The sequence below is a fragment of the Adelges cooleyi genome, unplaced genomic scaffold, assembly GCF_023614345.1.
Source record: "Adelges cooleyi isolate 19-005CV unplaced genomic scaffold, UGA_ACOO_1.1 ACOO_flye_CR_arks_rails_tigmint_CR_PRNA_33, whole genome shotgun sequence".
NCBI lineage: Eukaryota > Metazoa > Arthropoda > Insecta > Hemiptera > Adelgidae > Adelges > Adelges cooleyi.
This window is the reverse complement of record NW_026096002.1, coordinates 442,797-458,913: the sequence shown is the minus strand read 5'-3', so window position 1 is coordinate 458,913 and position 16,117 is coordinate 442,797. Positions and strand designations below refer to the sequence as shown.

At 30.5% G+C, this 16,117-nt stretch overlaps 2 protein-coding genes across 2 annotated transcripts in view; one reads left to right on the top strand and one right to left on the bottom strand.

Moving 5' to 3' along the window:
* LOC126839996 (protein inscuteable homolog) overlaps positions 1 to 8,644 on the bottom strand; it is a 43,135-nt gene extending 34,491 nt beyond the window's left edge. Inside the window, exon 1 of the mRNA XM_050575471.1 lies at positions 8,418 to 8,644. The gene's annotated coding sequence lies outside the window, so the exon portion shown is untranslated. The remainder of the gene's footprint in view (positions 1 to 8,417) is intronic.
* Positions 8,645 to 9,159: 515 nt separating this feature from the next.
* On the top strand, positions 9,160 to 14,092 carry LOC126839995 (ubiquitin carboxyl-terminal hydrolase 46). Its single transcript, XM_050575470.1, has 9 exons — positions 9,160 to 9,428; positions 9,644 to 9,724; positions 11,042 to 11,258; positions 11,484 to 11,564; positions 11,635 to 11,816; positions 11,924 to 12,079; positions 12,154 to 12,291; positions 12,367 to 12,510; positions 12,684 to 14,092. Exons 1-9 carry the CDS (start codon positions 9,384 to 9,386, stop codon positions 12,837 to 12,839), a joined length of 1,200 nt encoding a protein of 399 aa, XP_050431427.1. The 5' UTR covers positions 9,160 to 9,383; the 3' UTR covers positions 12,840 to 14,092.
* Positions 14,093 to 16,117: the final 2,025 nt, after the last annotated feature.

Genomic DNA, 16,117 nt, shown 5'->3' with positions numbered 1-16,117 from the left:
TCGTTTGAATTATATTCGTGATCGGTGATCGTTTATCGGACGTTCAACCTCGGACCGCAAACGGCCCCTTTATTGATAAAAATATTATTCAATTTTTTTAACTTGGGTATTTTTTTTTACCAAAGCTACCGAGATAGCCGTTTTATCATGCACACGTTGCTCGCCATAAAACACATGTTCAAACATAATAATATTATAATGAGACTCTATGCCAAAAACAAAATGGACAGACTGGACCACTTGAAAATAAAACTTGAATAAACAACAGCACCCGCGCTCGCTGTACACGTTCTACTATTATACTATTAAACTCCAGTCTGCACACGAATATTCAATAATAATAATTACTCTCGAGCCACACAACCGTTTAAAATGTATTTGGACACAGTGACTAGATAATATGTAGGATAATTTGATCGCCAATTAACTGGTATATAATAATAGATAATTATCTCCGTTGGTGTTTTAAATACGACTTCTTGTCAAACAACAAATTATATAGTATTATTATTAAAAATGTAATAATATGTACTCAATAACACGTATACAAATATAATGATATGATATACTCCTAAAGGCTACAATTAAGTTACGTAATAAACGTTAAGTCTAAGGCTATCTTTGTTAGCTTCGATGCGATAGCAAGAAGCTATTGGTTTTTGTCAAGATGTGTTTTTGAATACGAAAGTCGCACTATGTCAAAAATATTTGCCTGGCGGTATTTCTTTTTAATAATATTCAAATATTCAAATCAATGATGTTTCATGTAAGTTAAATATAGAATCTTTGAAATTAATTAATGACAACACTCGCAGAATTCTGTATTACTCATGTTAGTAAAATTTAAAGTTCCTAATATCATTACGAGATCAAGCACTCCTTTTTAGTACCATTTAATAAAAATATCGCCTCCTCTCCTCTGCATATAAAATTCTTGATTATGATTTCTTTTTTTTGACTCAGTTTAACAGTTAAAAATTACAGTTAATAATTCGCTATCGTAAATTTGTATTTTTTGTTCTAATGCCATTGTATTAATATTATCTGCATCTATATTATATTGTTTAAATGTACATTTGTACACTTTACCCTATGGGTGTCAATAAATTAATTTTATCGATTTTAGTGTTTAATATTACTGCATACGCACCGGTTAACCGAAACCGACCGCATAATACTTTTATGATTATACCTAATAATAAGTATATTATTTTGATCGCCCCACGCAGCATGGGAAGGTTCATAAACGGACCACACACTTCAAAAGATTAATGTTTTATCCACTAACCCACTGAACCGTTTCCATACGCATTATATGTACATTGTATACACACATAATTTTATGATCCTCCAAGTTGGACCCTTTTTTTTTTTCAACGGAAGGGCTACAGACACAACTAGACGAGGGTGTTGTGTAAAGCTTGTGCTCAACGTGTATAATAATATAGATGACATTTGGTATTTTTCTTTGGGCGACCGCGTAGTGATCCGTATTCCCCGAGGCGAATCGCAGTTATTGATAACCCTCGAAATAAAGGATTACGCGGGGTCAAGTGTTTTCCCCCATTTTTTTTTTTTTTGGAAGACAATGAACAGTAATGAACCCACGGCAAGTATGGGAAAGCTCCACACATGTTACTTTTAGTATTCCGACCAAGTAACGCGTGACATTAAATTACAACCAATTGTCTCCGATTTTGAAAGCTATCCAAAAGCCCATGTCGAGCAGGGTGGGCAGAGTTTTTGAAAAAATCCGAATGCGACGAGCTCCTTATCGTTTCCATTTAACGGCAAGACGTATTTTTGCAGATGTTTTCTAAATAAAATAACTCTATAGTCGATCATACATACGAGTCGCGCTATTGTTGTCAATTCCAGTCTCAGACGTCCTATTCAAAGGTTTCTCGTTATTTCTCCAACGAAATAAATCATGACGTTCGTTATAATTACATGTATACTGGTAGTGTACCTGCAGTACTATTTGTAACGGTTTTAAAAACATGTGATTACATCCACGGGGATAGTTGATATTACCTATATTATTACCGCAAAATGCAAATCGAGAATACAAATGCATAATTTGCATGCACCTCGAGATTCTAGACTCTAGTGGATACACTATATATATATATATATATGTATGTATAGACCTACACAGAATCTCCTTTAGACTGATTTATACGACAAACAAACAAACGCGATCCTCCCACAAACGTTTAACAACATAATATTATTTTTTTCCTGAAATGCCGGCGAATCATAGGTGTACATATTATACAACGGCAGCTATCGGTCGTCTGCGGGTTTCTTGTACGGTACCTACACAAGATAATATAATGAACAAGCCCCGCATGCTTGTATGATGGAAAAAAAAGTGTATTATTATTATGCGTATTAATTACATTGGCGTTAAACTCTTCGTCATGACTCATCGAGCGTAGCTTTACAAAAAAAAACTATTACTTTTTTTTTTACAATATAATTCTCGATATGGCGCTTTAAACGTGCAAAAAAATTGTTAAAAAAAGTACAATAGCCGTTAATAGTAATTACTATATTGCCTACCTATATCAAGCACGGTCGGTAGAAGTTATAAATTTAAGTATGCCAGTCTGTTCTCGACAACGGGCGATAGAAATTCTTCAGTATACGTGTGTAAATACATATCATATTTGTTTTAACGATAAGACGTAGGTACACCTTGTGATAGCGTACCTACTGCGTACGACGACATTATTTAAGAATAAGAAGGAAAAAAAATCATGATCTATCGTGGTCTTCGGGTTCACACACAACCGCTATATAATTTCCTGCTCAATAATAATCTTGTATAATATTATAGTGTACAATAATAATAATAATAATAAAAAAATTAAATAAACAACAACAAATGACGTATACGTGTATTAATTGCTTATAGTAACATATATATAATAATAATAAAGAAGGTGTGTACTTGTATTAAGCGCCGCCCGCGTTACCGTTAAAGAATGCGCATTAAAGAAAAAAAATATGTACAAATATTTTCAACGATTCACACACACACACGGTGGATGATTATTAATTATTTGTGTTGTTTATACTTTTTTAATCGATTGATTTAAGAGCAAAAAAATAAAGTGTACCTACGACGTAAAAAATATATTTTATCATGTACATACATACATATTATAATATCGTGTACGCGTGCTCTATGCGAATCGTCAAGATCTTTTATCGAATGGTATTTTTTTTTTAATGGCCGTTCGTGATGCAAACAATAGACGGGCTTTCAAGTTGAAAAACGATTATTATTGTCAGATAACTCTTCCATAATAATATGATATCATCGAAGCTGCGCCGTACCGAATAAACGTGCAAGCAAAAAGTGTAAAACCGGATATTTCTGTTGCCGATTGGGCACGCTTTTGGAGTAAAAAAACTAATTTATTGGATTCAAAAAAAAAAAAACTATTTGTCAATAAAAACAACCGAGCTACAGTATCGCCAGAGCCGGATCTACCAACGAACAAACTGTCACCGTTGCTTTTTCCCAGAGTTTTAAATCAATTTAAAAAAAACTTATTAAGATCTTCACTGTCACAAAACAATCTGCAAAGTCTTGGAATTTTTTCGAGCATCCAGACTGAACTTGCCAAACCGTATAATGTTATCCGAATTGTTGCAAATGAAAAAAGAGTTATGTATGGATGAAGAGGATAAACCAAGTTGACCGTTGGCAACGATAACAGTTACTGATTTTATAATAAATATATAAACATACATAAATGTATATTTACCTATAAGTTTATCATTGCTTAGACCGATTAAACATGTTCAATTTGACATGTATTGAATATTATTTTTATTCATAAATAAAATTATGCTACATGATATTTTTAATTTATAGTAATGTGTAGTTCACACCCTTTCCCCCAACATTGGAAACGTCTTCAACGCAAGAACCATATTAATTATTTGGTAATCAATTAGACCCATCCGAATCATGCGTTTACGGCCCCCAAAGTACTTATCTCTGTCACACCATATCATGTAAGTCGCCACTACAACTCTAGGTAACCATTTACTATATTTGTGCTCCATAAAAACCTTAAAGCTGGTGACCATTACAGAAATCCTAAAGCATAAGCCGCAAGTCGAACGATATAAAGTCAAGTTTTCTTGTCTGTGGACATGCCACAGAGGTTAAGGAAGGCGGAAATCATAGTACTGGCCGTGTATGAGGATCTACCTCAGCAAAAAAAAAAAAAAAATACTAAAAACAAATTTACATTCAAACAAACATAGACGGTCGCGTGTTTAAACTTAAGCCACAAGTTGGCGTCTTGTGGTAAAACAAAATCGGTAACAATGTTATGAAATTGTTTATTGTTGCATAATATTTTTAGATTTCCATAGAAAAACAAACAAATCTTCCTGTTTATAATACTTTGGCACATCTACCATAAATACACATATAACGCACGCGTACGGCTTAATTTTGCATTCAATCGGGTCTACCCAAGTGTTTACATCAGCTAAATAAGTAGTTTGGCATTTCATAGGTCATCTATAATAATTATTACAAATATATATATATATATAAATGTTTATCTACAACACACATTGTCAAAATTATTTAACGTAAAATAATTCCGGATAACATACGCAATGTTTAATAGAAAATCTAGATCATAAGTACTGATTAAGCGTGTTACTCCATTTTTCATTATAAGTTCAAATTTAATATGTTTTAATCCCGACTGTAAAATTTAATGACATAGCATGAAAAATGCTTAGAAAAAAAAAAACACCAAAAAGCGTCTGGGAGGAGTAATTTTTTTTTTTTTTTGGAATTTGATGAGTCTTAAAAATGCCAAGTGCATGTTGTGAAATACTATGCGTACCTACCTGAATTCTGTTTTTTTTTCCTACAGGTGTGACTGCCGGTAGTACCTATAACCACACTTGAAGTCGTCCCCATATACAGATTCGTGTAATAGGAATACAATGATAAGTGTTAGTGTTACCATTTTGCTGACGAACAAGATAGATTACGTGATACGTTTACAATGCGCCATCATTCAGAGCTATAGCGATTACGAGAGCACAATATATTGTTATGATAAATAGCCAGACAACATGTTTTTTTTACATTTGACATTTACCAGCAATTTTTGATTGATATCAATCGCGCGGAAAATACAAATACTTCAAATATCAAAAAAACAAAAAAGAAGCAAAATAACATAACACAATATACCTATCCGTTTCATTAGATTTTCATCTTTGTTTACAGAATATGATATTTCATATATATTTTGTTGACACGAAATAATAATAATTATTGTCGTTCGACAAGAAAATCGGATAGTTTAAAATTTCCCTTAATTTTCAAAAATAAATACTATAGGCCAAACTTTTGTTCGAGTAATATCATATTTTTGAAAGGCACGACGAAGAAAAATGTTACATCATACGGTTGTTTTTTGTGTAGACAAATAAATGTTTCAACAATTTGTTCTCTTAGCCATTAATAATACACATACATAATATAGGTGGAGCACATAAGACATCATAGCCAAGCTGCATATCTACAAACGTTTTACCGGCTAAGACGCTGAAAGTTATGCAAGTATAACTGTAAGTAATTAATCATCATAACCAAGTTATTTTGCATTATAATGCATTCATACCGTCCAGGCCCATATTTGTATTCGACTTAATTGTATTGCTGCAGAATGTAATAATAGTAGTCCACAATCGAGTGTGTTGTCCTGTAGAACGAGTTCCTATCCCCTATCTAACGATGTTTGACAATCCACACACACACACACACTTAAACGTCGATTGTTTATTAATGGTTTTAAGTGTGTGTGTACAGCGAGTGTATATTATGTATATTATATTATTACTATTATTTCGCAAACCTTAAGTAGCCACCATACTACACACTAAACAGTGGCAGTGCGCGCATATAGGTAATATTACACTTGTAGCACTTCGTACAAAGAAAATCTATGCTATGTTATTGGTTGACCAAATGACAATGCCGAAAATGTATATTATGTATATTCGATTTTTTTCCAGCGTTCGAACCGTTTCCTTTCTCTATTTCATAAGTATTAGCGTACATTTTAGCCCCAAGAAGACATGCTAATTTAACTAGAGTAGAATACCTACTATAAATAACAGGACACACAAACCTGTAATTTTAAGCGCAAAACTAGTAATATTTTACGAATGTCAACACAGTCATAAACCTTTCATGGATTCAAATATCATGTGGATAATTTTCAGACGTATCCGTGTCTTTAGATTTGGCGCTGAAGTCTCGGACTAGTTACATAATTAGTGATTTTGTTAAACCCCCCTTGTTATGTTTGTAGTATCTAGTATGCGGTCAGGAGCTATTTTTTTGATATCTCTACAGTTTCATTTTTAATAGATTTCAAGAAAAATCCACTTAATTTTTTTGAATTATTTCGATAAAAAACATATTAACCCTTGTGTTAAGAGGGCGTCGCACCGCCCATTTTTAAGGAGTAAAATAAGGCAATTTTTTACAAAATCTTAATTTAAAGGTTAAACTGTGATGTGTAATTATTAGTTCAATAACTAGGACTCTATTTTGGAGGTTAATTTATTTTTTGGACTATCACAGCATCCTTGAAAGCGATTTAAAAATGTTTTTTCATCTCTACTTGTTTAAGCAGACTGAAAATAACTCGCTTAATTTTGGTTTTAGCGTAAAAGCACCCATTATAAAATTTAAAGAGAACAATATTTTGCAGGGCAAGACGGTGCGTTTTTTTCGTTATTCTAAGTATAACGCTCAATACATAGTTTAGAAATAATGACTATTTTAACATTTTTAAAGGCCTGTAACTTTTCAAAAAATGAATTTTTTTTTTTAAAGCACCGTCTTGCCCTCCGGAATATTGTTCTCTTTTAATTTTATAATGGGTGCTTTTACTCTAAAATCAGAATTAGGCGAGTTATTTTTAGCCTGCTTAAACATGTTTTTACCACTGAAAATCACCGGCGCGACGCCCTCTTAAGACAAAAAACTTAAATGCATGTAGAACAATATTGTTTGCTTTTTAATACTTAGACTTGTATTCATTTTTTTTTAGTATATGTATGTAGTCATTACAGGCAAAATTGGCCGGTTTAAAACTGACGAACAGAGATTTAGAAATAAATCAATTATTTTGTAAATAGAAGTTATAACAGGCTGGTAAAATACACGAAAAACAATATGAATAATAACTCATTATGCCACAGGACAACGAACCTCTCATTAAGTAGGGGGCGTGTCGCTTATATATAAATAGTACCTATATTTTTAATACACTATTTTTCTATCATTTTATTCTACAAAAAAACTTACAGTTTTGCAATTAACTCAAAACCCCAGTAATTGGGATAAAAAAAATAAGAATTCCAATTTCGTTGCCAATTCGGACAAGGTTAAACAGATATATCACATAAGTTATGACAATTTAACGAATTGATGTAATTTATATTGTCCTATTTAGAAGGTAAGTAGTTTACAAGCTTTATTAGATATTACACAATATTTGTATACTTAAATTTCCATATTAATATGTAAATTATTACTAAATGTAATACAATAAACGGCGGTAAAAATTGAACATTCTAACCAATTGATATTATAATTGATTTCAAAAAAAACATTTTCTTACATCCTAAACAATGCTAGTAGTTTGAATAATAAAAATGAGCATCGGAAAAAACATTGCAATTATAGTTATCATTATAAAAGTACTTAGTTATGGAAAGAGTGATAATCTAGAGAAATGTGTCAAAATCAAAACTCGTCAGATTTTTTAAGTAAAATGTTTATTTTTATATATTAAATGTTTGAATAAATAAATACTCTTAAAATAACAAACTACCATAAGTTCTCTAATGAAATGCATATTAATAAAGTATAACTTAGCTTAATTGATCCGGTCAAAAGCAAAGCGGTGTAAGTCAATTTATTTGAAATTTATGAAATTGGAAATCACAAAATTAAAAAAATTTTGACTTCCACCACTTTGCTTTTGAAGAGCTAAATTGTTGCAATTTACCTACACGATTTTTATGAATAAATGTTTTAAATATTACCAAAAAATTTTTTTTTTTTGTGTCTTCACACAATATTTGTATAATATAAAGAATATAACAAGACATTTGGGAAAACAAATTTTCAGTAAATTGATTAAATCTACACTACTGGCGATAATAACACAATATAATATGCACTCTACAATACAGATTAATGGGGTATGATTGTTCTATTTTTTCAAAAACTATTTTTTACAGAATATTATACAGAAACCGATAAACCATATTATTATTATGTACACTCAGTCGAGGTTATTTTGTGTTATTATCCTATCTGCTAGCTGACAAACTTTTCGACTTACCGTTCTCTTCGACGAGCAACTTTGCTTATTGTTATTATTCCTTTTGTGTGACACCGGACGTTATTTCTGCTGTAAACCGTGTTCACAATACGATTATCTCGGAATTATGTTTGAAACGTTTAAACAGTGTAAAAACCCTTATTTTTTCGCACACACGTACAACTCGAGCAATACGACTATTTCTTGGAAAATTCGATCGACCGTTCGACAGAGCACACCAGACCAATGCTAAGATTCAACTAAAGGCGCCAAAAAACGTTGTACGGCCGTGTGTCATGTGTCGTCTGCACTGCACTCCGATAGGTGTCGCCAGCGTACCGTGTGTACAACAGCTCGCGGCTGGCAACACTGTCCGGCGGCGGTGGCCATCGTTGCGGTTGGCGACACTGTGCGCCGTCGGCGTGTTTATCTGAATCGCCGTGTTGATTACGATCGCCACTCCGCAACGCGACGATAAGTCGAGTTCGATAACGATTGATGAGAAAATGTATTGGTAGCTACTTAAAAATTAATACTTTCTGCAGACTTGCTGTGTGTGTTTTATTTTTGAAATTTCCGTTTCGGGTTAAACTCGACATGAATTCGTAACGACACGTTCCGCTTGCCGTTTCCAATCCGACGTTAAAAGTAAACGCATTTCGTCGTTGGTCGGAAATAGCGCCAAAAACCGTGTTGTTTACCGTAATGGCTTGATTAGATTTCCACCAAGCCGTTCAGTAATATGGTAATATTTAATTTACTCAATTATCCGATAAATCACTGTGTGACACTATCGAATCTGCTGGCAGTCACCATTCATTGTACCATTTAGTTCCGCTTGATATTTGTCTGTGTTCGGATGTTACATAACTAAGCTCTCTCTCTCGATCGATCGCCAACGTTAAACAAACTCAAAACAACAATAACGTTTGACTTTTTACTTATCTATTTAATGATAAATAAGTAAAATTCAACATTGACGACGCCATGATCAGTAATTGTTTGTTTGAGAGAAATTGGAATTTTATTACGGTATCTCATTAAGTGTACCTAATTGATATTTATACAACAGAAAATAATGACATCGTTGTTTGTAATAATTACCATTATACTTGTAATGTCGTATTATTTTATGAATAAGGCGTTTTCCCTTAAATATTCTGGTTTATATATTTTATCATTGCAATTTCATTAGGATCCAATTTTTTATGTTAATTATGATTTTTGTTTTTTTTTTTTAAATATAGGGCGGTAATGTATCTCAGCTCGAAAGAGATATCGGATCGGATCAATTTCCTCCCAATGAACATTACTTCGGATTAGTCAATGTAAGTCAAATATTTTATTTAGTAAGAAAGAGCTATAATTTATTAAAGTGAAAGGCTACTGTATCTATTAATTACCATCATTGTTGCAAGTTTTACAAGTTCTTTATTTTACGTACAGAATTGTTTTTGTTCAGTTATGTTTATACTTAAGGGGCAGCTTGAGTAAATGTTTTTTTTTACAAAAAAAAATTAATTTCATTTGATTTTTGTAACTATTTATTGTAAGGACCTCTTTACAAAATAAGGCCAGAGACTTGATAGACTCGAGAGAAACATGATGTTTCTCTCTGTAGTCGGAATAGTCCAAATTTTTGAATAGCTGTTCCAAAACCTTTGAATTCCAATCGGAACATTAAGTTGTCCTACTTTGAAAAAATAAATACAGAGTAATATACTGTTGGCATTCTCTTAAAAACGCTAGGCCTAGTAGTCCATATCAATGGTTTATCTTTAATTAAATAAAAAGGAGGGGAAATAGTGTCATATAGTGCTATTAAATAATAAATTTAATCATTTCACAAATAATTAGTCATTCAATTCAAATAGAGTAGATAACAACGAAATTACATGTTTTATATTATATTGTATGTAAGAAAAAAATTTACTAGAGTCTAAATCTAATGTTTTTAAGTAGCATAATAACAATATTTAAAGAGATAAAGCTATCGAAATTGTGTTACTTATAATATGTTTGTTGCTTGCTCCAGTGTAATACTTATGACTAATTACAGAGTTAATGTAGAACCAGATATTTTTAATGAAAATTGACTAAATGTTATTAACATGCATTTCAGAATAGAGTAAATCGATTTGATAAAGTTTTGGATTAAATAAAAGTCGTTCTATTTAAGTTAATAAGAGTAACATTTCAATTAAACTGGTAAGCAGTAGTGATGAGAATTTTTAAATCCGGATTTTTACAACAACAAAAAACAACACTATTTTAGCTATTTAAATATCTTATAAATACTGAATGTTTATACAATATAAAGCTGTACATCTAAGTAAAATGTTTTTTTTTTTTAAAATACACAAAACCAAAAAGATAAATTGTTATTAGATTTGTTAAGTACCCCAATAGCAATTTATCGTCAAAGTTAAGCGTTTTTTTTTTTTAATTGTATCAAAAACATTTTACTTAAATACAGAGCTCAAATACAATCTCAACTTACACCGATAATTCAGGTATTACCCGAGTACCCGTTACGGCACAATTAATAAAGTAAACAAATTATTAAATTATAGCACAAAATGCCAAAAATTACATTGATTTTTTTTTGTATATTATTAAAAATGTTGTATTTTTTGTTTTTTCAGTTTGGAAATACTTGTTATAGTAATTCTGTCCTTCAAGCTCTTTATTTTTGTAAACCATTTCGTGACAAAGTACTCGAGTATAAAGCTCGCAACAAGAGAAATAAAGAAACTTTGCTTACATGTTTGGCCGACTTATTTCACAGTATTGCAACTCAAAAGAAAAAAGTTGGTTCTATTGCACCAAAGAAATTTATCAATAGACTGAGAAAAGAAAAAGGTTTGTCATATTACAATGTGGTGCTTATTGTTTTTGTTTTAACAGTATGAAACGATTGTCTTTGAAACATGTTTAAAGGTTAATTGATTTTTTTTTAATTAATGTGGTGTTCTGATTATAGTCAATACATTTTTTTATTTTCTATAGAGTTTGTATAGTGTAATTGTTTTTTTGTTTCGATCGCCTACATATTATTATTTTATAAACAATTACTATTTTTTACAGAAGAATTCAATAATTATATGCAGCAAGATGCACACGAGTTTTTGAACTTTCTGATAAATCATATTAACGAAATTATCCTTTGTAAGTGTAAAAAAAAAATGAGGTCAACAACGGTATTATTAATAAATCGTGTGTATTACCAAAATTGTAGCTGAACGTAATCAGTCTAATTGTAATGGCAAAGCCAAAATAATAGCGCCTAGTATCGTCGACGGAGAATCCACCTCGAGTAGCATTACTAGTACAAGCAGTCAAAATCAAGATCCAACATGGGTGCACGAAATATTCCAAGGGATTCTGACTAGCGAAACTAGATGTCTCAACTGCGAAGAAGTACGTGTGTGCATTAAATAAAGCTACCTCAAATACAATTGATATTGTGTAAAGTTACTTTATTTAAGCATTTTTAAAACTCATTATTTGATTGTATCATTGCATAGGTTAGCAGCAAAGACGAAGATTTTTTCGATCTTCAAGTCGATATAGATCAAAACACGAGCATAACGCATTGTTTACGTTGTTTTAGCAATACAGAAATGTTGTGCAGTGACAATAAGTTTAAATGTGATAACTGCTGTAGCTATCAAGAAGCTCAAGTAGTTATTTTTGAATATAATTGAGAAATTAATTTTGTCACCTATACCCAATAACATATTGAAAATAATTTCAGAAATGCATGCGTGTTAAAAAATTACCAATGATATTAGCTTTGCATTTAAAACGGTTCAAATACATGGAGCAATTTAATAGACACATCAAAGTATCGCATAGAGTTGTTTTTCCTTTAGAACTCAGATTATTTAATACGGTAAACTGTTTTGTTTTTGTCTTAAAGTTTGATTTGGATTTGTTATAAACGATGATATTTTTAATTTCAATTTAGTCTGACGATGCTGTAAATCCAGACAGGATGTACAATCTTGTGGCTGTAGTTATTCACTGTGGAAGTGGTCCCAACAGAGGTCACTACATCAGCATTGTAAAGAGTCATGACTTTTGGTTGTTATTTGACGACGACATGGTGGATGTAAGTCGTCTATAAATTTAATTATCATAAAAGAGAAACGTTTTTTTTTTAGTTTCTTTGAATAGAACGAAAAAATGTTTAACGACCTTAGTTGTTTTGTTTGAGTTAATCGAATCAAAATAGACTAATCGTGATTACAAAGCCTGATTTTTTATTTGTATTATTTTTTTTAGAAAATCGATCAATCGGCGATCGAAGATTTTTACGGACTGACATCAGATCTGCAAAAATCGTCAGAAACTGGTTATATACTTTTTTATCAATCTAGAGATGCAGTTGAAACTACAAAATCTGCAACGACTGATACAAAAGCAAATTCATATAAATAAGTGTGTTGGCAACGGACTAGCCAAAGTGATAAATTACGTTCACGATTATGCCCCTCCCCCCCCCCAAGGTGATATTATTTAATTTAAATTTGTTGACTATTTGCATAGTTTTTTTATGTTTCCACTTTATCCGATTGAATAAATTCTAATAGTTTATTAGTTGATGTTAGTCAAGCAAACAATTATTAGTGGTAGTTATTATCAACGATTATATAAATCAAAAATTCGACTAAAAAAAAAAAAAAAGAGAGAGATAATCAATTTTATATTTGAACCAAAATAACAAATTAGCCATTATTTAAAATTCATTGTGATGGTGAACAACGTTAAGGATAATTCAGTCGTCTTAACTTACTTTCAGTCGTCTCGATTATTCATTCACGCAAACGAATATGGGTTTTATGTGGTTTTCCCAGTGTTAGGGTTTATTGCAAACATTTCTTAACCTTTTTGATACTTGTAAAATGTTTGTGTGATATAATATGTATTTAATATTAATTTTTAGCGATTTTAATTTCAAACTAATCATATGTTAGTAGTTTGTACTACTCAAAGTGACTTGTACGGTGTAATTTAAATAATTAAATGACACGTCCTCTTAACTTCTCATTTGCTATAAGTCTCCCAGTATTTCTAAAGTCATACTGAAAATGCAAATTGAAAATTGTGATAAAAGTTATAAAAATAATGTAATATCAGTAATAATATATCATAAATAAATTTTAAATTATGCTTTTTCAACGGTTTATGTTTAAAACATTGATGGTAACTTGATGAGTTGTATTTTGAATTTCTCAACATAATATATAGTGTTATTTATAAAAAAAAATAACTGCTTTTTGTAGAAAAAAAAAAAAGATTATTATTTTACGCATTTATAAAAAAAATTTATTTTTTGACTAAAAGTTACCATTGCTCTTTTACTCACGAGCTAATTACTGATTTGATTTATTTTATAATACTTAAGCTGATTGGCTAATTAAAAATACTCATATATTAATTAAGATTCGGATAATTAAATTATTGTTTGTCGTAAGTATAGTTAAAATCGAAAATAATGATAATCCTAGAGTTATTTGTGTAATGTAAGCAATAAATTGTTGAACATGTTGTTTAAATGAATAATATAATGGATAGCATTAATAGTGTACAGTGTTGACCTGTAGTGTATAGTTGACATAATGTTGGAATTTTAAAGTTGTTTTGTTTGTTACTATGAAGTTTTATGAACATGTAAAACTACAGATGAAATATATTTTATTGTTTATAAAAATAAAAAAGAATTATAAATATACTCATTTTTTAAAAAATCCAAACTAGTACTTGATTTTTCCGGAATTGTGTTTGTTTTTTTTATTCTAAATTAGTATGGTGTTATAATATTATACAATAAACTGTTTGCCATACTAGATTATATTAGATAAAACTATGTTTTGTTTGATTTTTGATGTGTAGCTAAAACAGATATTTCGAATAGGTAAATTAACTTTTTAATTATTGCACCCGATTCTTCAAATACACAGCCAGTTTGATAAAATTCTTATTCGATTATTTCAGGCCTCCAATCTCAGTTTGAAGTATTTTTAAAATAAGTTAAAAGACACTCAAGTTTATTTTATAAATATGTTCACTTTCAGATAACTTAGGTTAGTCTAGTCATGTCTGTTAGGATGACATAATTATTACGTGGGAGTAAAATATTGAAGAATAAAGATTTAAAAAATGACTTCATTGAGTGCATCCTATGAATCAAACTAATTAAAAGTTAGTGCTAATATTATTGCAAATTTTTCTTATAAATCACTCGTTTAATAAGCAATTATGAAATTTACTAGCGGATTGTAACATTTAAGATTCTGACATGATTTTGTCAACGGTCACCATGCTAACATTGGACTTCCACATTTGACTAATCAACTTGACAGGTACCCAATGAGAATATATTCCAGGATTAATTATTTTTTTTCTTCTAAAATTCATCATTAGGTCTATCGACTAAAATTTCGAGAAAAAATGTTTTTGGCAGTTAACAATATTACTATATTATATTTATTATAGCGTTTTAAGTGTAGACAAGGTAAGTCCAACAGAATATATTTTTTATTTTTGTGCAATGATAAACCTTTTTTTGTTATAATACACTTAAAACAATCACTTTGAAGTAAGTTCTCATGATTAAGGAACGATTCTTTCTAACGCAGTGAAAGTTTAAAGTAAACAAGGTAATCTAAAGCGTGACAACGTAAAACTATTTATTATTTTATGTTTTAAATAACATTTGTATTGCATTAAATACTTTACTTGAATATTGTCCTCCAAAGTGCCGTAACTAAAAATTTTTTTAACGAGTAAATTTACTAATTTTTAGCAGAGCAAAATACACAAGGACACATTTGTGCTTATAAGATTTTTAAATGGCTGAAATAACGTGTTTTGTGTCATTGTTATTTTCAAGAATCATATGTAAAATTTTTAATTTTTTTTTCAAACAAATAACTTTTATGCATTATTATAAAACAATGTAATGGGAACAAAAAAGCGCTAATTATTAAGCGACAAACAAATGGTAACGTATGACAAAAATTGAAAAATATTAAGTTATCCAAATTATAAAACTTTTAATGTTATTTTTCTTCGAGTTGGTCGAAAGTCTTATAAAAAAATTACCTTTTTACAAGTCATTTACTGGCGTTTGCGTTGGGGACGGATTAAATTTTTTTTTTCTTTTATGTGAAGCTTACTATTTCCTCTATGGGAGATAAAATGGCGATTTTTCGGTGTAGCTATTGGAAAATTAGTTAGATTTAAAAAGTATAAATACTCAAAACGTTTATAATACAATTTTGAAAACGAAAATTAAAAATCCACCTTTTAGTCCCCATAGAGAAGATGTTTAAAGCATATATACTTAAAAAGTGACTTGACTGCAGCACTAGTCTTTATTTGTACAAAATTTGTATAGATATTTGGCGGTTTTTCGACCCCTTAAGAATCTTAAATGTTTAATGCAAGGTTGGATTTAAGATGAAATCCACCTTGGTTTAATGCTTTACATGCAGTGCCGGCGCTAGGGGAGGACAAATGGGACATATGTCCAGGGCCCCGCGCTGTTTGATTTTAACGGGCCCCGCGGTTTTTAGTTAACATCTTAATACCGTGAAATACATTGACATTAAATAAAAACTATAAATCTTTAGTTCTATTATTCTACACTATAAATGTATAACGTTAATATGATTCAATGATTTTCATGAAGTGTTATGACAAAATATTATGTA